The following is a 22,098-nucleotide window of genomic DNA, read 5'->3' on the forward strand; positions in this document are numbered from 1 at the left end:
GCAGATGTACCAGCTGTGCCCCCTACAGTACCAACTTGTTGCATTTTAGTCGCCCGGTCCTCCACTTGTTGTGATTGTCGCTCCTCTGCCCTCCGTTGTTGTAGCCTGACTCCCTCTAATTGCCCAGTATGCATCCTTCATGAGCCTCCTCTGTAGAGGCCGATCTTGACACCGCTGGTGCTGATCTTCGGCAAGTCAATTCAGCTCCACATCGTACCAAATCAGGCCATCTCTTTTCCAGCCCGTGTCATACCCGTTCAGCCCTCTCTAAACATCCAAACAGAAGCTGCTTGGGCATTCGGTGGCTGGGCATGTGGGCTACATGACCCAGCCAACACAGCTTGGCCCGCAGGAGAAGCTCACTGATGGAAATGTGTCCAGATCCTTCAAGGATTTGTGAGTTCCTCACACAATCCAGCCTGCAGGTTAAACCCAGGATGGACTGTAGGGAGGTCAGCCTGAATATTTCTAACGGGCGCAGATGTTCCATTAGAGGGGGTCCACATTTTGCAAGCATCGAGGAGGGGAGGGCATGACTGTGGCCAAAAAGACCCGAAGCCTCGTGCGGAGCGACATATCAGGTAGCTTTCGCACAGCGTTACGCAGCTGATGGAAAAATAATGCCCTCGACTGATTCTGAACTGAGACCTTTGCTGTCAAGGCAGAGCTGCTGACGTCATGAGGCCACCAATAGCACGGACATCTTTCCATCAATTCGACCAGATTTCTGTAGGGTGCATCCCTAATAGGAACACAACTTCATATTGCATTATCTCTACGGGAGTTACCGAGCGCCCCCCCCCCCCCCCCCACGTTACAGGAAGGACAGGAGCTATTGCCTTAACCCCTTTCAACCGTAGTTGGAAAGCATTACGAATGGATGAGCAGGGAGTTGTTTCGCGGTACAGTTTTGGATGAGCTGCCATGAGACGGGTCTCGGCAATGTTCACGTTGCATCAAATTTGACTATCATTATAATCGGAAAAGCAGCTTGTAATTCATGCTGTGTTTAAATGCTATATTAAATACCATACGTGTGCTCGTCTCGCGAGTGTCATGCATCATATTATTTTGGATTTCTAGATATATTTCCCTCGTACAAAGTTCAGGTTAGTTGATCTAGCCTTGTATATAAAATCTCCTTCCTTTTAAATTTTGACTCAAAACATTTCGTGACCACAGGAATTCATATTCTTTGGTTCTTTCAGTAAAGTCACGTAGATAGAAAAATACACCCATCTCTAAACCTTTATAAACAGTTTACCTTTAGAGGCTAACCCCCCTTTTCCTGATGATGACCGCTTGTGTTGAGATCGAAACGTCGTGTTTTTTTTATATTTAAATTACAGAAAGAACCAAGAATAAGTCTACATTATAGACTGCCAGTACGCTCACTCAGTTTAATATCCATTGCTACAGTCGACATCATAGACTGCCAATATGCTCATCAGCTTAAAAAACAGGCTACAGTCTACATTATAGACTGCCAGTACACTCACCGAGGATAAGAACCAGGCTACAGTCTACATTATAGACTGCCAGTACACTCACCCAGCTTAACCATTGCTACAATCTACATTATAGACTGCCAGTACACTCACCAAACTTATAACCAGGCTACAGTCTACATTATAGACTGCCAGTACACTCACTCCGATGAACAACCAGGCTACAGTCTACATTCGTGTTTTTTTGTTACTTTTTGGTTTTTTCGGTAAAGTCACGTAGGTATAAAATAAAATAAATCACGACGTTTCGATCACAACACAAGCGGTCGTCCTCAGGTGGAAAAAATATAATCCAGCAGTGGAACTGCTGATCGAAACGTGATTTATTTTATTTTATACCTAGTGACTGACTTTAGCGAAATAACCAAAGAGTGTGGATTCCTGCAGTCACGAAAGCTTCAAATCTTGATTGTTTTTGTTGTTGTTTATTGTTCTATCTTTATTTTATTATTTATTTTTTATTCACTCTATTTTTTTATTTTTTTCTATCTACGTGACTTTACCGAAAAAACCTAAGGATACTCCTTCCCTTTGTTCTATGGAACCCCTTGTAAAAACGCTCCTTTACCGTGTAATGTGCTTGCTACCGAATCAGTTGTTTTGGCGTGGTCGCCATTAACAAAAATGGCGTCTTAGCTTCGTGGGCCTCACCCAAAATAAAAGGGCTGACTGAAATTTCGTGAAAAAAAATCTCGAAATTAAAGGAAGCTGGAAAAGTAGGTCAGTTGAGAGAAATGCATATTAGAAGGCTCTTTTCAACTTTTGCTAAATTACGATATCCACCCCTCGACTATTCGGTTGCACTTGGATTGGATTGCTCGAGTATTTATCCACGCACATGGGCTCAATTAAGTTTCCATATGCAGGCAAAGGCTTCATCCAAGTTTCTGGATATTTTTTATTCTCTTTCTGAGCTGTACTATTAAGCACCATATGTAGCTTTTTGTAACAAAATAAAATTCCCAGTGGATTTGGCGCCTTTCTACAGCCGTCTTCGGTATTGACAAAACTGCAGCACATTTGTTGTCAATCAATATTCTTGCTGACTCTTACCAGAAACTACATTAGCGGCACATATGTCCGTGAAATAATGGCATGATCAAATTTGCATATATTTGTACAGCATTATGGATTCCTTGCAACTCCCGTTGGATACTTTTCCTGCACGATGCACAATTTGATTACTATTGAAGGCGTTTCATTATTAATGTACACTCACAATAATATGGATTGTTTATATTGAAATCATAATAGAATCTCATCACAATAATTACGTTTGTATCAGACCTTAATCACATGACAGCCTATGACCAAATCACCTGAAAGAAAAAAAAGATATTGCTCTTGTCAAAATCTCACAGGGTTGAATCTGGATGGTGCTTGGATGGGTAACCGCCATGCACAAAAACAGGTTTAGTAGGCATTGTGGGCATAAGGGGGCAGTGCAGCATTAACATTGTTGTGTACCTGTCCATCCTTAACAAACCTACACAGCCACATGTGGCGAGGTATGGTCCATCTATGCACACTAGGCATGGGGAGGCCCTCATCCAGCAGTGCATTGACAAGATGGCCTGTACGTGTGTGTGATCTGGTACAATTACATCTCAATGAAGTTCGCCTCTCAAAATGTTCACTCGCCTCTGCATTTTAATGTTTTTAATTGTATTAACAAATGTTTATTTTATGCATTCACTCAATCAATCATTGTCTGGAGATGAATGTATTTTATTCCTATTTAATGACAGACCAAAACATTAATTTACAGCACGGTTGAAAGTGTTGTAGTTATTTATTAGACCACTTTACATTTTTTTGGGAAATTCATTTTTTTTATTGCAGGATATTCATATTTATATTATCAGGAAATACATATTTAGATTATCAGGAGATACATATTTTTTCCAGCCATTTTTGCAATTTATTTGTGGTTTACATTGATTCACTGCACGTAATAAATATCACTGCAAAGTATAAAAGAGTACTTGATTATGCAAACTATTTAAATACTTTGAAGATTAACAAAACAATTCCCCATTATATTTAACAATGTTTACATACAAAGCGTCATTATTTTACGAATCACAATAACTACGTTTAAATAAGGAATGTGTGTGGCCCGCACATGGACAAAGCAATCGCTGCTTTGTAGAAGAGATTATCTAACTTTAGAAATATGTCTTGTCATCCTACATCGGCTGCTGCCACATTGTAATAGTTAGCACACTGGACTTGCAATCCAGAAGTAGCCGGTTTGAGCCCCTGACATGGCAGCTGAACTGATGGTACAATTTTCTTATCAGCATCGGAATCTTTATTTATACTGGAGGAATCCGATGAGTGATAAAGCTCTTTTTCAGAGATGTCCAGGAGGGTCGGGTCGGAAAGTTAGAACAACAAACAATACAAAAACACGATAGGAGTGCAAAATATAGGAAAGGTAAACAAATCACACACAAAAATAAACTAAATTTGTATTTGTAGTAATAGGTTTTACCCTTTTAACTGGCACACAAACTGACACCTTTATTCAAGGCATCATGTTTACAGTAGGCAAAGCCTACTGAGCTATGCGCTTATTTTTTTCGAAGCGACCTGGCCACAAATGATAGCTCAACAAAGTGGCTTTTCGTCACGTGGAGATTTATAGCAGCCTAATAATCTAAATAACTGGTCCCACCGCTATCCACCTAGAATTTTATCAGCAGTTAGTGTATGGTGGGATAAAGTGTGGATTAGAACGGTTGGCTGCATACGGTGTGAAAGAAGTTCAACATACATACATAATGGAGGCCCTTCTGCCAGAGTGGCAAGGAATTTCAGGGATTCAACTTAATATTTTATCCTATGTCGGATTCTCTATAATAGGTCAGGTATTTTGTGTAATTGGATTTTGTGGGGGTTTTTTATATACATGGTATAATCAATGTTTCTCTTACATATCTAAGCCAATTTCAAAACATACCAAGTGGAATCTTTTCAAATTGCATCCCATTACACAGTGGCATTCTTTTCTGTCGGCCAGTCATCTTCACATGTGCTGCTGCCCTCCTTTTTGTCATCTTTGAATCATATCTAATTAAACAGAAGCTTGCATGGTTGACGTTTTCTCAAGGAATCATTGAAACTGCTTTCACAAGAAGCTTCCTGCCAAGTTCAAATTACATAGTAGTAATATTTCCAAATAATTAGAATTTGCTCATTATCCGCTATTGTTCAGGTTTTTTTGTGAACTGTCAAAAGAAGGATGGCGCTATAAGGCATGAGCACAGATTGTGAGCACGGTGTTCAAGTGCAGCAATGCATTCTAACGTTTCCCGCCTTGCTTCCAATGAGACCAAGTGCTCTTCAGTTGAAACCCAAATCACCAAGGGTATTGTTGGTGTACATTTTCCACACAACAGCCAGCTGTGGTGAAGAGCATTGCTCTACAAGAAAGCAGATAGAAAAAGCAGCCCTCTGTGGACGGCACTCCTGTTGATAACGTTCCCGTAACACAGTGCCAGGAGGAGAGAGCCTTGTTTCCAGTCGCAAGGAAGCGATGGCCATGCCGCCTACATGAATAAGCAAAGGGCGCCGTCTGAATTCAGAGTTCCAGAAGGGCAACTGGAACTGCAAATTAACCGAATTAAACAAAAAAAATCGGCAATGCACATTTAAAAATAATAATATACACGCATAATGTATGTTGTTGATTAACTGTAAATAACTCAACTAGTAATACAGATCCGTTGTAATTTATATGACTACATTAACCCCCCCCCCGCTCCCCCTCTGGTCTTCGACCTGATTGGCTCACAGTGACGACATCACGTTTACCCCCTCTATTTAAGACTAAAACAGGAGGATATCTGCACTATTTTAGTTGTCACCTGATGAAGCTGGTTGTAATTACCGGTGAAGCGTCGTACTCGAATTGTCAATGTTGCGGGTTTACTCTCCAACACACAGCCGGTGTGCTGAACTAGTAACGAATTGCCACCTTTGGTTTTACGTGACACACCCTTACTTATTGGCTGTGTCGGGTGGTGGCGGGTTTTTTTTTTCGACGCGTTTATATTTTTACGCGATCCCACCCCAAAAGAACCCCCCTCCATTATGGATGACTGAATTGAAATCGTATTGAGTGTGGATGCGCGAGAGCAATGGATCGGTGTGCGTTACTTGACCGCCGACGCACATTAGCACACAGGCAGCATTTAGTTGGGTGAGTGGGGGGGGAGAGAAATGTGACATCTTTTGAGTGATTGCAGATTACGCTGGTTTTGCGGCCTCTTGTTAATCCAGAACCCTGCCACAGGGTGAATTTGGTTACATTCCCAAATGGGATCATGGTCTGCGGCTCGAGATTCAGCTCCCACCATAACCCTCGGCGACGAGCATCAGCGGTTCGCTTGAGAGGGAAGTCAAGCGACGAGACCCACGTGCTAATTGAAAATGTTCACAGAATTGATATTGCTAAGCTCCTTCAAGTAAAATGTGTAAATATAGAAAACTTTCTCCGGTTAAAATTAATAACAGATTCCTAATTAGAAATCGACCGCAATGTGAGATTACCGTTGTGTTAATATCACAGCAAGAGGACACTTAATTTTCATATTAGTTGATATGTGAAAAGGTGTGAAGTGGTGTTGCGGTGGTTAGGGCACTGCATGACGAACCCGAGGACCTGGATTTAATGCCCGACTAAGGCCAATGATTAGTGGCAAGTTGCATCTGAACTAGTCTTGCCTCCCCAATGCCCCATCACCAACCTGTACTGCCCAGCATAGTGAAGTTGGCTAAAACAACCCTCGTGAATGTATAACAAATGGAGACCTTCATTTGGCAAAGGGCTGTAAATTTATATTTTTATACATATTTTAAATCACACCTTTGTAATGAATATAAATGTACATTCCATAATTATGTTTTTAACACAATCTAGAATGTCCTGTGCTAAAATTTTACAAATGCCTAATCATGTGCAAAAATAAACTCTCCCACCATTTACAAATGTGCAAGTCAAGTAATGATAGCCTTCTTCAACGACTAATGTTGTAAATATATATTCCTGCAACTTGTAATGAATGCTATTTTAATATTACTGATGAAGTATTTCCATTCAGATGGAGCTGAACCAACCCATGTGAATTTAAACGTACAATGATTTTGCACATATTCTGATATTTCAATGTTTTGTTGTTTTTTCTTGTTTCCCCCAATATATTTCAATTGTGCTGTCAGAATGGTGTCATGAGATTAATAATCCATTTATAAATATTGCAGAGTGGTGTGCTCCGTGGACCTCTGAGCATGGCAGTAGATATGTCCACAGTACTTCTGAAAAAAGCATTCAAATTTCCTTTGTATCTTTTCCTCAGTTCGGGGCACACTTCTCCATACACTCCGCTGTTGAACTGTTTGCCATATGACAAAGCAATATTTAAAATGTAACAGAGCTGTAATTTGCCCAAAATAAGTATATGCATATAATTTAATATCATGGTTCTATTTGTGCAATCATTGAAGATCAGGCTGAAACCATCAACAATTTTCACTTTCGAAACTGTTTTAATGACAGGTGGCTAAAACCCATATTCAAACCCAGGATCTCAGCTGCACCAATTCAACACTCTGATCTCTGGGCCACCCGACTACCTACAATATTAAAAATGTTTGTGCATGATATCATACTGGTGAAATGTCCTAAATCCTCCCCGCCTCTGTCCACCCAGCAATTTATATGAGTAATACAATAGTTAGTCTATCGGCAGGCCACGTGTGGTAGGGTAAGGTGTGAGCACTCCCACTTCTTCCAGGACATCTGGTCAGCGTGGTAGAATATGCCACAACACCCTCTAGGGGAACGCTTCTGAGAGCTATTTCTGGTGGAGGCCCTCCCGACAGCAGTGGCGAGATGTTAACTACCTCGCCTGGTATGCAGGAGGTCGTGGGTTTGATCCCGACCCTGACGACGCCTGCTGCTGCTGTAGATTTGGAGTCTGCGTCTCTCTCTCTCTCTCATAATCATCATCATCACGGTGGCTATGAGATGTTAACTACCTCGCTTGGTATACAGGAGGTCGTGGGTTTGATCCCGACCCTGACGACGCCTGCTGCTGCTGTAGATTTGGAGTCTGCGTCTCTCTCTCTCTCATAATCATCATCATCACGGTGGCTATGAGATGTTAACTACCTCGCTTGGTATACAGGAGGTCGTGGGTTTGATCTCGACCCTGACGATGCCTGCTGCTGCTGTAGATTTGGAGTCTGCGTCTCTCTCTCTCATCATCATCATCACGGTGGCTATGAGATGTTAACTACCTCGCTTGGTATACAGGAGGTCGTGGGTTTGATCCCGACCCTGACGACGCCTGCTGCTGCTGTAGATTTGGAGTCTGCGTCTCTCTCTCTCATCATCCACATCACGGTGGCTAAGAGATGTTAACTACCTCGCCTGGTATACAGTGGGTCGTGGGTTTGATCCCGACCCTGATGATGCCTGTCAATTTTGAGTTTGCGTGATCTCCCTCTGGTCGCGTGGATTTTTCTCCGAGTCCTCCCGATATTTCCCTCCACATTTAGAAACCTACGTCTAGAGTATTTGGCTGCTATAAATGTCCACATGATCAGCCACTTAATTGAGCTATAATTTGTGATAGGCAGGTCCTTTCGGAAAAAGTGATATAGAACTCAGCGGGCCTTACCTGGTAAAATAAAAATTGTTCATGTTTTTTATTTTTTTATTTTTTTGCAGTGTCACGAGCAAGTAAGTGCAGAGCTGTACTTTTACCTAATGCATTTATATCATGCTTTCTTTTTCACAGGCAAGGCTGGAGGCTCCTCAACAGAGGTTTCCCTGGACAGTGGGAGGTTGGACCCGGGGCAGGTGGTTGTTCAGGATGTTCCCCCTGGAGAGTTCTGGAGGTCTCACCTGCACGTCTCCCAGCCACACTTCTTCAGCTTTAACATTTCAATCGACCTGGACGCAGCACTCGGCTTCTATGGACGTAAAGGGCTCCTTCCCACGCACACACAGGTGAGTTTGCGCACGTACCTGGGCACCAAGGCTCGCTGTTCCGATAACAGAATGAACGCTATTGTCGGCTGTGAATTAATATCGTCAGTGTTAAAAGCCAGCTGCATTGTTTACAGGTTGGCTGTCACATCAAAACGATGATGACTGCTGGACGATGATGATAATTATAAGAAGATAGACCAGAAAGTTGATGGGTTCGCATATGACTGACGAGCCCAATGGTGGCTGCAAAGCATTTTCTGCACTCTTGACGGACATGGACTCACACATGCATGTGTGGTTATCTAAGTAATTCCGTTTTTTTTGTCCTTCCCCTGCACCTCCGATTAGCACAGTTGGCTACGTACATTGACATGGAGTCTCACATTGCATCTTTGGTCAGAGGTGTTTTCTACAGTCTCTTCTGCTTGCTTTCCTCGATGCGTTTGGATTCAAAGGTTGCCACATCGGCCTGAATCAAGGCATGCCGTTTACCGTGATCCATTAGTGCCTTTCTTTTTTTCAAGTTGTCTGTGTCGATGTCGCATTTGTATTTACATAGCCGCAAGGACAAAGTACGATAACGTGACACAATGCATATTCCGAGAGCAGTGTTCTTCCTCCACCAATGCATCGATGTGCGTAGAGATATCTCGGGAGATGACACAATGATGCAAGCAGTTTGCGTATTACCGACTGAAAATGTATTGCGCTCGCCTGATGTAGATGCACAGAAGACTCTTGTGGATTCCTATATATGTTTACATCAGAGCTGTCTGCCCTTTGCCCATGAGAAATTCACCAACTCCTCATAACGCTGCTATACTGCACCACATTTACCTGCGTTTACAGGGATGGCAGGCAAAGAAAGCAGCAGTACTGATCACAACGATCACCACAGTTAGTACCTCTTACCCATGCGCTACTCTTTGGAGGTTGTGTTGATGTTCACAGGTGTATGACAGTAATTGCGAAATGAGCCATTTCTTAGTGAAGTGATCCTTTAAACCACCCACTTGTGATGTATGCCACTGCTGCTGCAGTGAATCTGGCAGCTCAGAGACAGCGCGGTGTGGAGAGGGATTGTATAGTTCTCTTCCAGATATGACATTAACGGGATTGGATTACTTTTAGCAAAAGGTTGACGGTCCATTGTTTGTAGAGAATGTATTGCTCGGATGCAGATATTGGATGCAGAATCCTTTTGTGAAGCTGTGTGCTGACCTTAAGATTTGCGGAAGCTGTAGCGTGTTTAGATATGCATCCCAAAATCCTTTCGAAACATCATTATAATTGGATGTAAATAAGGCAAGCCAGCAAGCCAGCCAGTAAAGAGAGTATCTTCTTGAACATGGGCATACAATTGCTCGAGCAAATTAATTTGCTCGAGCAAATTAACGTGACATTTAAAGCAGCTTGGAAAAATAATATCCTTTAGTGCTTATTTTTAAACATTGCTTACAAAGATATGGTGGGGGGATACATCAGCTTGTGTCTGCTAGGTGGATTATTATATTGCAGGATCATAAGAAATGGTGACAGCTTGGGATGCCTTCATTCAGCGGTGGATTGATCATGGCTGATGATAATGATGAATAAATAAGTATATATTGGCAGTGGTGCCATGGCATGGACACGCATCTCACCCTCAGAATATTTCAAAGTTCAAATCCATTCACGAGTTGATTCAGCTTCTCACGGCTCCAAGGCAGAAAACATTAATACCACTTTGTAGGTAAACAGTGTTTTTTTCCAAAGGAAAAAAATTACGTTACCTTCAGCATCACAATGCGGAATTTCAAACACTGCCCCGAAGCTGTGAACACGATATTGACACCCCCCCCCCCCCCTATAAATGATGTATATCGTAACGTTATCATACGTTGTAATTGTTACCTATATGCAAACTAATGATTACAAAGCGTATCTTTTGTATGAAGCCCATAATTTGCTACTGCAGCGCTCACCCATTTGCCAAAATTATATTCCTGTGGCATATCAGTCGACTGTGGGTTCCAATCCCACTTTCATAATGCCTCTAATACAAATAAGACCCCTGGGCACCTGCAACATAAATCAAGCATCTTGAGGGCTTCATGAACAAACGGAGAGGTATATCTGTGGTGGCTGAACTCTAAAGCGTACGTTGGGTGACAGTTTTCTGGGGGAGCTCCGCTGTATTTTCAGGTTTGCACCATTGTTGTTCAGGGTATGCTTGTCCGACGTTTTTCCTCCACGTTCTGGGAGCTTCTTCAGAAACTGGGCTACCAGCGTGTGCAGCAACGCGCCGGGCATCGTGCCGAACAACGTGCGGTAAACATCAATCAGAGGCCTATATAGCACAACCGCGAACAGCTACGAAGCAGAAATGTTACGGACGGCCATCACTAACGTGAATCCCTCCAATGCCACCATTTCGCATCATGCACATATTTATTAACTTGCATAAAACTTCACGCGGAATTGAGGGAATGGTTTCGTATAAGTGATGAATGCAGGCTGGCTTGAATGTGGTAAGGTAGTATTGGCGATTCATGGTACACTAACCGGTGTTTGTATTGGCTGGGTAGTTGCAACGCTTTCCCTGGTCTCTGTACGTACGCTTCATTTGGTGCTCATGATTTCCACTTTTTGTAGAAGATGGAACGTTTCTTTAGTGTGTGAACCCACTGACCTTGCAAGCCTCACCCTCCTGTGCTCATGAATATAGCCATCAGACGTGTTGATGCTTGCATTTGCAGACACATTTACAAGGCTAAGTTCATGACTGCTAAGAGCTTGCTGAAGGGGGGGGGGGAGAATGCACCACTGTCAGTGCCACCAATTCCATTTTATTCCCTCAATCTGTATGCCGAGCAATCGGCCGTGACGCTATACTTAATCCTGGTGAGCTGTATCTTGAATTTGTGAATATATAAGAAAAAAAAATCGCGGCCGGTTTTGACGCCTTAACGGCGGCTCTCGAACGGCCCCTTCCATCGCCGCGACGTAATCACCCCAGCACCCCCCCCCCCGCACCGCCTGTGAAGCTGCGAGGAAAAATAAATACTTCTGTCAAGCCCTCGAATGACCGCCTCGCACCTGGGCTCGCGTAAACCACGGCGACGTGGGCGAGGGGGGCCCCTCGCGGCCACCGCCTCGCGGCGGCCACGCACAGCCCCTGCCGCCCGCCGCCTTCGCTCCCGTTGCGCGCAAGAGCGGCGATCTCGTGCAACTCAGCTTCGCCGATAGATTTAATGAGCGTTCCCCCCTTAGGGTGCAAGGACAGGAAAGCCAACATGTTAGTGCAGATAATAAAAGGACACATAATAAGTTCATAATTAACACGTAATTGAATTGTGTGCGCACGCGCGTGCGTAGTGTGGGTCTGTGCACGTGTGCAGAGTGTGTTCCCGGGAAGGATGTATGCGTACATGCATTGGCCGTTGGGAAAATATGATCCAATCAAACCCTGCCGATGGGCTTCAGGACACTTGATGGTTAGCCTCAGAGAAGCAGCAGTCCAATTAGGGTTTATTGCCTTCATCTTAAAGATTGTGCCGCTCCAAGATAATTAAAGTTCATTAAAGATTATGTTTTTTTAAAGTTCTTTTTTTTCCTTCAATAATAACCTTATGTACACTTGAGATAGCACAAGTCGCTCGCCGCTGCAGGAGCTTCTGCAATAGCAATTGCATGCACGGCATTTAAAATCTAAAAAGCACAAACAATTTTGTAATACTTTTTTTTATCACAGTTAAATTTACAATCGCGAAAATAGCATGCAAATCCCAGCAGGATGATGCCCACGTGTTGTTATTTTTTTAAAGAGAAAAGTTTACTCGCAATGTGGCAGGACAGACCTCACCGACATCTTTTTAAGATTCCGGCTTCATCGCCACATGATGGTGGAAATAGAAACTCCTGTCCATGTTGACACCTGCCTTAAAAAAAAGAAATATCGAGGGCAGGGATTTGCCCATAGATGATTGCAATGTAAATAGCTGGAGCGCCACTGTGTGCACGCTGATGACTGATGGCAGCCTGTCAGACGTTAGATGAACTGCAGATAGACGGCACGACAATGTTAATGCAATAAAACAACGTGTCACAAAGTTTGCTAATGATCGCATGGGTTTTTTTCAGAACTGCCATACAAATAAATTGTCTGATGCCTACAATTCCCCTGGCAGGTCATTATTGCGTGCATATTTTTTTTATTTAAAAATTCCCCCTTTCACCGCGTCTTTTTTCATGCCGTTCAGTTTTAACCTTCAGAATGAATGTTTTTTTACTGATCCTTCCCCGTGAATTTCACGCGGCAGGGTTGTGACTCACTGCCCGTTAAAATTAGTTTCAATCAGCTTTGGTAAACCTCGTTCTCATCCATCCAACAGATCATATCCATTTGGATCACATTAACTCCCTCACTTAAGAGTGCCAAACTCTGGCGACAATATGAAAATATGACAGGGTAGTAATGCACATGTTTACATTGTTAAAGTGTCTTAATAGTGGTCCACGCGATATTAATAAAATTCCTCTCCGAGTACATTTTCCAAGGAAGCAATACATTTTATAGATATACTTAGCAGTGTAGATTACAAAAAAATACTCGCCCAGAAATCCCATGGGTGAAGTGGTTAATTGAGTGGCAAGGTGATTGCACACTGAAGTGCTCAGGAAAAAGGCAGTTGAGCAGGTGTCTGATGGTAGCAAGAATTGTTGTAAGTGGGTCAGGAATATAAGCGCTGATTCTCTGTGTTTATTGAACTGTCGCCGCTAATGGCTCCTGGAGCAAGCGCTGAGTGACCGACCATTGCACCTTCCCCCCCTCACCCCTTCATTATTTAAAATTACAAGGTAAAGGAACGAGTTATATGGGTGCAATTTCTCCACGGTATGCATTGATTCACACCAGCATTCTGAGTCAACGCACACGTGTCCCAGAGACGTATTTGTAAAAAAAAAATGCTTTATTAAAAGCGTGATTTATCCGCGCGCACAAGTGATAATACAGTAGTTATTTCCCCCAGTATGGGGATATACGGTAATTGGTGAACAAACAACCAAAGGAAATAATAAACCCATGAACACACGCATCTCATGGGGGCATTGTACAGGCCATCCTTGTGGCAAACCAATGAGATGTTTGGTTGCTAAGTCCTCCGGTCGAACGCTCTGTCACAAAGCATCAGGCGTGCTTCATCAACCGCAATGTTCCCTAATAGGCAGCAGGAGCACCTGGTCACCTTGGATGCTTACAATAAAACAAGCTTCTCTATAAATAAAGCAAAATATCGATTATAATGACGGTATGAATACAAATTAAAGGGTTTCTGCACGGTGCCCTTTATGGTTCCCTTGTTTTAATCCACGGTGCCATTCGTGCTCTGCGTGGCGCGGATTTCGCTATTTGACTCGAGTCCTCTTGAGACTCGTGTAATCGTAGACTCGTGAGGACCGCCGTCGCCTGCCTCGCCTGCGACTGCGGCGTTGTGCGTGAGCCGCGCGGTTACAAATTGCCGCGAGGATTGTTTTAGTCGGGGGGGTCAAATTGGAGGGGTGGAAACGTTAATGTCAGGCACACGGCCCCGTAATTTTTTTTGAAATCGCGGTAGCTACACACACTTAGAATGTCTGACCCCACCCCACCCCCACCCCCTCCCCACCCAATGTTCCATTTAAGCCAGGCTAGCGTTCGCATTAGCTTCTGATTTATTTTATTGAAATCGGATGGGGACTGGCATCTTGGAGTAGGGGCAAAAGTGATTTTTTAAAATCCAATTTAACAATTCATTTGGCTTACATCTGGGGGAATGTGGAGCTTGTTCGAGAGGGTGGTTCCAGTTGCTAGCCGGATTAATTAGAACACAAGCGCCGAGATGAGTCACGAGCCCCCGTGTGTTAAACATGCGTTGCAGTTGGAGGCACGTAGGCCGCATACACTGCTGCGAATCACGTTGGTGAGATGAATGAGATTAACAATGTCCAATGCAGTTACGTGTAAAATACAAATACACGTTTTATCCATTCGTCTATATCCAGGTACGAAGTGTGAAAAACGAGCGCGCACTTTTACAATACGTTAATATTACAATTTACAACGTGCATCTTCGACGCGTCTGAAAACGCGACCACATCTCAAGACGCTGCACGCGTGCCCACGACATGTACATAGAAATAGTCTGAAGAAGAAGAAAAAATATATTTTCTGAGGACACAGAGAGAGAGAGGAAAAAAATAATCGGTGGAAAAGGAAAGACATTTCAGGGACAGTGTGTGGTTTTAATTTTGGCGAGGCTTGCATGCAGGGGGCTTCCGTTAGATGGAGGGAGAATCGCATCTAGGAACAAGCAATGCTATTCAGTATTGTTGTTGGGGGTACATGTGATGCGCCTAATCTCTATTGCATTGCTTGAAAATGGTTTGACAGGCAGCAGTTGGTAACAGAGGTAAGTAAATACGTACTTTCTCTGATAGTGATTTTCGCTTCAGGCGTCTGAGACCACGAACTAGTATATACTCGATAGCTCACTGGACATCGATAACCACCAGGGCTGTGAAGTGACCAAGAGATGGCAGGGTTGTTTTCTGCCCCCCCGTGCTCCTCATTCATGTGGTGACTTGTAGTTCGGCATGATGTCCCACGTTTTGGGAGCTTCATTGGGAACAAGTTCGCAACATGTAGTGTGTCAGACATCATGCCAAACAACACGAGGCACAAGCCTGAAACACATCGGAGAGCTGTACACACAATTGCGTAATTTTCATGAACGTAATTGTCCAAACGACCCAAAATAGACCTACTGAGTAAACTATTATTTAATTTATAGATTGTAACCATGACAGCACAGCTGCCAATTAGGCTTTACAGAAGGACAGCCATTAAATACGATACAATATTTCTTTTTTGAAGACGTAGAATCTGCAGGGCATTCGGCAGGGTTCAAGATGGGATACAGGGCACATTATAGATGAGGCTCTCTTGGATAAATAAAAGGTATTATCATTCATAACCATTCATTGACGCATGCCAAGAATGCCTGAGAGGGTGTTGTGACAGGTTTTATACCATAACTACATTTGTCTGAGTGAGAACATCCAGTTACCCTCTGCATTGCCGAAATGAGGGTGCAATATCATTTTGACTGATTGTGTTCATGGAATCACAGCAATAATATATATGTATATGTCTTTGTGAAATTTCTCAGGGGAGAAGCTTTGATAGGCAGAGTCTAATAATGTTTTTACCCCATGTGCATTGGAAGCTCTGAAGATTGTCTCTAATTGTATTTACTGCAACCTGGCAACAGCCCACTCTGCTGACAGCATCTCTGTTCCGTCGTTGTGTGTTGTACGGTTTGGTGAGAATATTTCTACAAATGGATGACAACAGGTTCATGCCAAGTAGGAGTCATTTTGTAAAAAAAACATCTTGCAAGGTAAGGATAAAGTAAACCTCACACAACATTTACGTATGTATGTTGGAATTATTTCGCACCGTACGTAGCCAACCGTGCTAATCGGAGGTGCGGGGGTAAGGAGAACAAACTTAACGCTTTCACAACACACCTGCTGTGTTTTAATGATGCTTTTAAACTCTTGCACAATTTCCGATTTCAGGTGGTGGCAAGTGGGGGAGAGGAATATGTCCTTGGTCCTGTGCGGGTCCACAAAGCTCCTCCTTATGTGTGACTGTGCACGTGATCTTGCGTGGTTCTCTCCCTGTCAATCACTGACGTTTTAACATTCGGCTCATTTAATCTCCCCACAGCGTATAATGGCACGTTGAGAAATCGCCACATTTTGTGACGCCGTGCAAGAGGGGTATTTACCGTTGCAAACAAGCGGGCAGTGACAAAGAAAAAAAGAGAAAACAAAAGGGGTTGTTAAAAGATTACGGAAAAAAAGTTGCACCGGAGAAGGTTGGAGAGCTGCTTTTGGAAAACTGAAATTGATCATGAAATACCAAAGCCCCAATCATGGATTGGAAACACAGACAGAGATGGAGAAAGTGGAATAAAATCTCAAAAGTACACAAAAAAATAATTGAGAGGCCCTTGCTTGGAATTGCACTGGGTGGCAGTGCAGGAAGAGCACATGGATCAACAAAGAAAAGGCAATGCCTCGATTAACAATATCTTTGGAATGTGTGTGTGGCCGTCCTCCACGGCGTGGTGCTGGCCACCCACCCCCTCGAGTGCCGTGCCGGCCTTCATAGGTGCTCGCTAGCAGCACTTGCCCCAAAAGTCTATTAAGGCTATACGGGAGATTTGTGTCTTTGTCCCCCGCAGTACGACTTTGTGGAGGTGCTCGACGGCAAGCGGCTGGGCCGGGCCAGGCGGAGTGCCACAAGCGGCCCCCATGCTGGCTTCACGCAGTACCTGCAGGCCGGCGTTTGGCACCTCGCCCTCTACAACGACGGCGCAGACAAGGAGCACGTGGCCCTCGCTGCCAACGTCGCAGGTCAGGGGCCGCGTACCTTTCGGGGGGTTTTTTTTTTGTTTTAATTTTTTTTTTTATCGCTTTGCCAAATGAGTCCCGCTGCAGAGCGCAAACCACGACGTCGGCAGGGGGGGGGGGGGAGGGGCGCAGAAACTTCGCGGGCAGAAGTCCCCAAAAACTCTACGCTCCTGGGGTTTAGAGGAAGGGGAGAAATTGGGCTCACTGCCTCACCTAGGTGGGGACTGCAAGCGGGAGGAATGTACTTTTATACGGGGAAGGGGGAAGGTAAGAGAGGAAGAATGAAAGTGAGGGAGTAGAGGAGACGGGGAGAAAAAGTGGGGGGGGGGGGGGTGGAGGCGTTATTTATTAAAATATAAAAATAACACCTCCGCGCGTTATTTTTATAAATAACGAAGCCGTGGGCTGTGCTTGTTTCTATATATCTTTGGGGGTGTGACGACGTGTCAATTCGTAGAACAGATTTGATTCTGAAGTGCGCTGAATCGTACACATGAGCATAGACTATTTTCTATTTGCGTATATATAGATGTTGTGTTGAGGGATATAATCGACAGAGCTAAATAGAAGGAAGGCCATGATCGGCGGCGTCTTTGTGAAAGGATGTGGCACGTAGAGACAGATGAGTTATATGTAATTGGCTCACCCTCATCCCTGTAGCCACATATGATGGTGATCATTGAAGAGAGACCTTGATAAAAAACTTTAAAAAATAAAATAAAAATGAAGTTGCACTGGAGTAGGTTGGAGCGCTGCCTTTGCAAAACCAAAATTGACAATGAAATTCAAAAGCCCCACATAGAAGAGAGTGTTTTAAATTCGTATATATTACATTCTATGACATGGATTTGAAACAGAGACTCAGATGGAGAAAATGGAATGAAATCAGAAAAATACACAACAAATAATTGAGAGGCGCTTGCTGGGAATTACACTGGGTGGCAGAAAGAAGAGCACATGGATCAAAAAGGAATGCAAGTATATTGACAGATGCCTGTGAACAAATCACCCATAACGTGCCCAATCTTGTCAGATCTCAGAAGCTAAGCAGATTTTGAGCCTGTACAGTTATTGTATGGGAGACTGCCATGCGTAACAGGTGTTATGGGCCGCAGGGCTACGTGGTTGACAGCACAGGACCATGCAGGGAATTTAATTGTTCTGCTGTAGCTTTAATGCTCCAACCTCTCTGCCGGACATCTTCACGAACCTGCACCGAACTAGCATGGTGAGGTATGGTTAATCATAAACCCCATGAGCTGCGATGCGTGCAGAGGCCCTCATCCAGCAGTGGATTGGGGAGGAAACATCACGAGAATGTTGATGGCAAATGGTCGAAACCAACGATGGCTTAGCGGAAAATGGAGGGAACACGTCCAGGAGGATTTCCACCCTGGAGATGGAGCGAAGAGAGAAATGCTTGTGTAGTTCAACTGAGTCGCAGACGTACTCTTTGGAGGCAACACATTTATTTAACACCAACACACGGGGTAACTGCCCCTTAACAGAATAACAACCTATGGTGGTGACCACCAGGATAACTACACTAGTTACTACGTGACTGGTGTAGTTAGCCAGGTGGTGACCACCAGGCTAACTACACTAGTTACCACGTGACTGGTGTAGTTAGCCAGGTGGTGACCACCAGGCTAACTACACTAGTTACCACGTGACTGGTGTAGTTAGCCAGGTGGTGACCACCAGGCTAACTACACTAGTTACCACGTGACTGGTGTAGTTAGCCAGGTGGTGACCACCAGGCTAACTACACTAATTACAACCTAACTGGTGTAGTTAGCCAGGTGGTGACAGGTGGTGACCACCAGGTGGTGACCACCAGGCTAACTACACTAGTTACTACGTGACTGGTGTAGTTAGCCAGGTGGTGACCACCTGGCTAACTACACTAATTACAACCTAACTAGCTGCAACTGACCAGACAACATGTCGGGTCCAGGTCCACGTGTTGGAGATTCTGTAGGACGTAGAACTTAGACGAAGGTTTCTTCAGTAACCTTCAGGATGAAGAAACCTGGGGGACCCGGCTTATATCCTCTGTGGCGGGGCCGGCTCCGCCCCTCTCGATGACCACCTTCCAGAACCCTCGAGCAGGATCTCGACCCGGACCACGTGACCACCCCAGTGCCCACTTGGGGCCCCTCTGTAGACTTAACCGGTCACGTGTCCTCTTGGGTCAACCAGAGTGCACGGCCTTCAGTAACCCCTTCCCTGTGGCCAGCACTCTCACAGCCGATCCTCTGGGGCTGGCATTGCACGCCGAGCTTGATGGCATCCGGCGCTGTCAATCAGCGCCGACCGAGCCCCTCTAGGGCCGGTACTGCACCCACATTACAGTGGTGTCCGTGATGTCAAGACACTGCACGCCGTGCCTCTCTAGGACCGGCATACACAGTGACATCCCGCGATGTCACCACACTTGTACAGGGTCTAGATGGATTGCAGCTCCGAGCGAACATGATCCTCCCACCCCCCCCCCCCCCCCCCCCCACATTTAAAAGCATGCGTTTCGAGTATTTGGCTGCTATACATTTCCGCGTGATAAGCCACTTTATTGAGCTATCATTTGTGGCCAGGTCGCTTCTGAAAAAGAGCTGTATAGCTCAGTGAGCCTTACCTGGCAAAATAAAAACAAATGTAAAAAAAACGCGAAAAACATAAGGGATGACAATCACTTGGGGAGTTATTCACCCAGCAGTAGATAAATTAAGGCTGAAGACGAGGTTGATTCTGCCAGGAGCCACATTTTATCACATTGTTTAAAGAAGAATACGTTCCTTAATAAAATCGTTACCCAGAATCACGACAATTGAATTGCCACAGGGGTGATTCACTACATCCCTACTTTATGTGTATTAAATGCTTAGATGACCAACTTTTGTTATGCTGCGATGGCTAATGCAGCCAGTCCCTTAATTGATATGCATTTCTGGGCTAACTCGATAGTGTTTTATTTTATGCATTTATTTTCATTTTATACCTGGTTATTGCTCACACTGCAAACATTCAAAACACAATTTCTCAGCGTGGATTTTTTTTTTCCCCAGGCCAAGAAAGGGAAGTAACTCGTACAGTGATTTAATCACACCAACTTTGTGATTTGGTGGATAGTTGAATTATTAATGAGAAACTTGCAGCAGCAAATATGAGGCAATTTGGATGACATATGAAAAACGTCTCTGAAAAGGAAATATATTACCCACCTGAATTAATTAAAGGGATTAAGTGCAGAATATATTTCTCATAAAAAAGTAGCTGAGTCAGTGTGCTATAATTTGACGTAGACATTCGTATTGAATTGATGTAGAATACTTTCTCAGGCAGATCATGGATTTGATTAACAAGATAGCTGTCTTTTTCATTCTGTGAGAGTTAATTTAAAGAACGAAGTGACTATATATACACTTCCCCGGAACATGCCATCCTATCCATATAACACAATACACTCCAAAGATCTCCATTGCAGGGAAACCAAAAGCCTGGACTGAGCACGAATCTCTGAGGTGAGGTGGATACCCAACACAATCCACCAAAGCAGAGTTGGAATAATCAGTCAGAAAATTGTAATCGGAGATTTTTGTGTGGTCAATTGTTCGGGCGACGTTAAGAATGGTGGTCATCCCCACATCGTGCCTCGGAGGTGGCAAACCCCCACAATGCAAGTCGTGGCCAGCTTGACGTGACGGATGATGCTGATGATGTATATTTAAAACTAAAACGAGTTAAACTAAAAAAAATTCCAGGTGAGGCCCATTGAGCTGTATAGCTCTTTTTCAGAAGTGAGCTGGCAATCACAAATGATAGCTCAGCGAAGTGGCTTATCAAGTGGAAATCTATAGCTGTTTATAAATGTGGAGGGAAAAAACCGGAGGATCCAGAGAAAAATCCACGCGTTCACGGGGAGACCATGCAAACTCCAAATATACAGACATCAGGGTCGGGATCAAACCCACGACCTCCTGTATACCAGGCGAGGTAGTTAACACTGTAGCGCCCAGCCATGGTGGCAGCGCCCATCACCTCCCATCCAGCGGCACATGTGGACCAGAAAGTGAGACTTTTTCCAAACTAATTTCATGCCGTTCGATGAGGTGAGCATTCGAGCGATAATCGGCAGGGTAACTGAATCCTTAAATAAGCAGATAGCCCAGCTCTACACCAGATGATTGCTACCTCTTCAGGCTTTTTGAGTCAATGTTTTAAATGTAAGCCAGTCATTAACACACACTGCTTTTTCCCTCACATTGCCACCATTCCTGATTTTTTTAAATATATAATTTACCTTTAAACAATGGGTGATTATTTCTATCGTAAATATTTGTGGTTTACCAATGTATGATGTTTTGGAGGCATCTGCAGTAGTATTGTCACTGTTTGAGAACATCACTTTCCTTAATTCGTTTTGAGAGGAGGTTACTTGACCCCTATTGCTTAATTAACATAATTGTCTAAGGCATTAGCACATTGAAAAGTACGTCAAATATTCACTCAATTACTTAAATTCAGTGAGAAGATAATTAGGTGAAATATTTTTTGCTAGAGGGAGACCTCGGTTACCGTAGAGGGATGATACCATTAGCCAGACAGAAAAAACTGCTGTCCAGAACTCCATCAAGCAAGTGAATCAGAGCCGTAGTCTCCGAGCCAGCAGCGTACTCAGCATTTCTCTTCAAAGTACTCTGAGTTTTTAAGACCAATAAGAGCGTCAAGGGAAATTAGATGAATGGAGTCGACAAAACTTTTCTTTTTAAAACTGGTCACCTAAATCACGGGAAACTTGACACGTAAACATAACACACGCGCCTTGCGTGAGTCATCCGTGTCATCCCAACAAACGCACATTGCAGTTTTGAGTTTTATTTATAATTCTTCCAATGCTCGCAGTTTGCCAAAGAAACCTGCTTTACGATGAAAAATGTGGCGCCGCTACTTTTAAAGCGATGCATATGTGGCACGTTGGCCGGAGTCGAACCATTAATTCTTGCAGATATCTTTTCTCGATCGATGTGCGAACGAGTTCTGACAGGGACAAGCTTGTCCACGGTGTAATGAAAACAATGGAAGATTTTGCTCCCCTGAATTATTGAGCGTCGCCGACTGCCCCAGAGCCTTGCTGAGATTAATTGC

At 43.9% G+C, this 22,098-nt stretch overlaps 1 protein-coding gene across 5 annotated transcripts in view; it reads left to right on the plus strand.

Moving 5' to 3' along the window:
• The window catches only part of LOC116944204 (teneurin-3-like), a 456,734-nt gene that overhangs the window by 309,490 nt on the left and 125,146 nt on the right, over positions 1-22,098 (plus strand). For all 5 annotated transcript variants that reach the window (XM_076068250.1, XM_076068253.1, XM_076068251.1 and 2 more), the window contains 2 exons: positions 8,318-8,529; positions 16,785-16,956. In XM_076068250.1, the coding sequence (XP_075924365.1) occupies positions 8,318-8,529; positions 16,785-16,956 (384 nt within the window). The remainder of the gene's footprint in view (positions 1-8,317; positions 8,530-16,784; positions 16,957-22,098) is intronic.

Source organism: Petromyzon marinus, chromosome 20 (genome assembly GCF_048934315.1).
Source record: "Petromyzon marinus isolate PM22_M1 ecotype Great Lakes invasive population chromosome 20, UKy_Petmar_22M1.pri1.0, whole genome shotgun sequence".
In the NCBI taxonomy this organism is placed as follows: domain Eukaryota; kingdom Metazoa; phylum Chordata; class Hyperoartia; order Petromyzontiformes; family Petromyzontidae; genus Petromyzon; species Petromyzon marinus.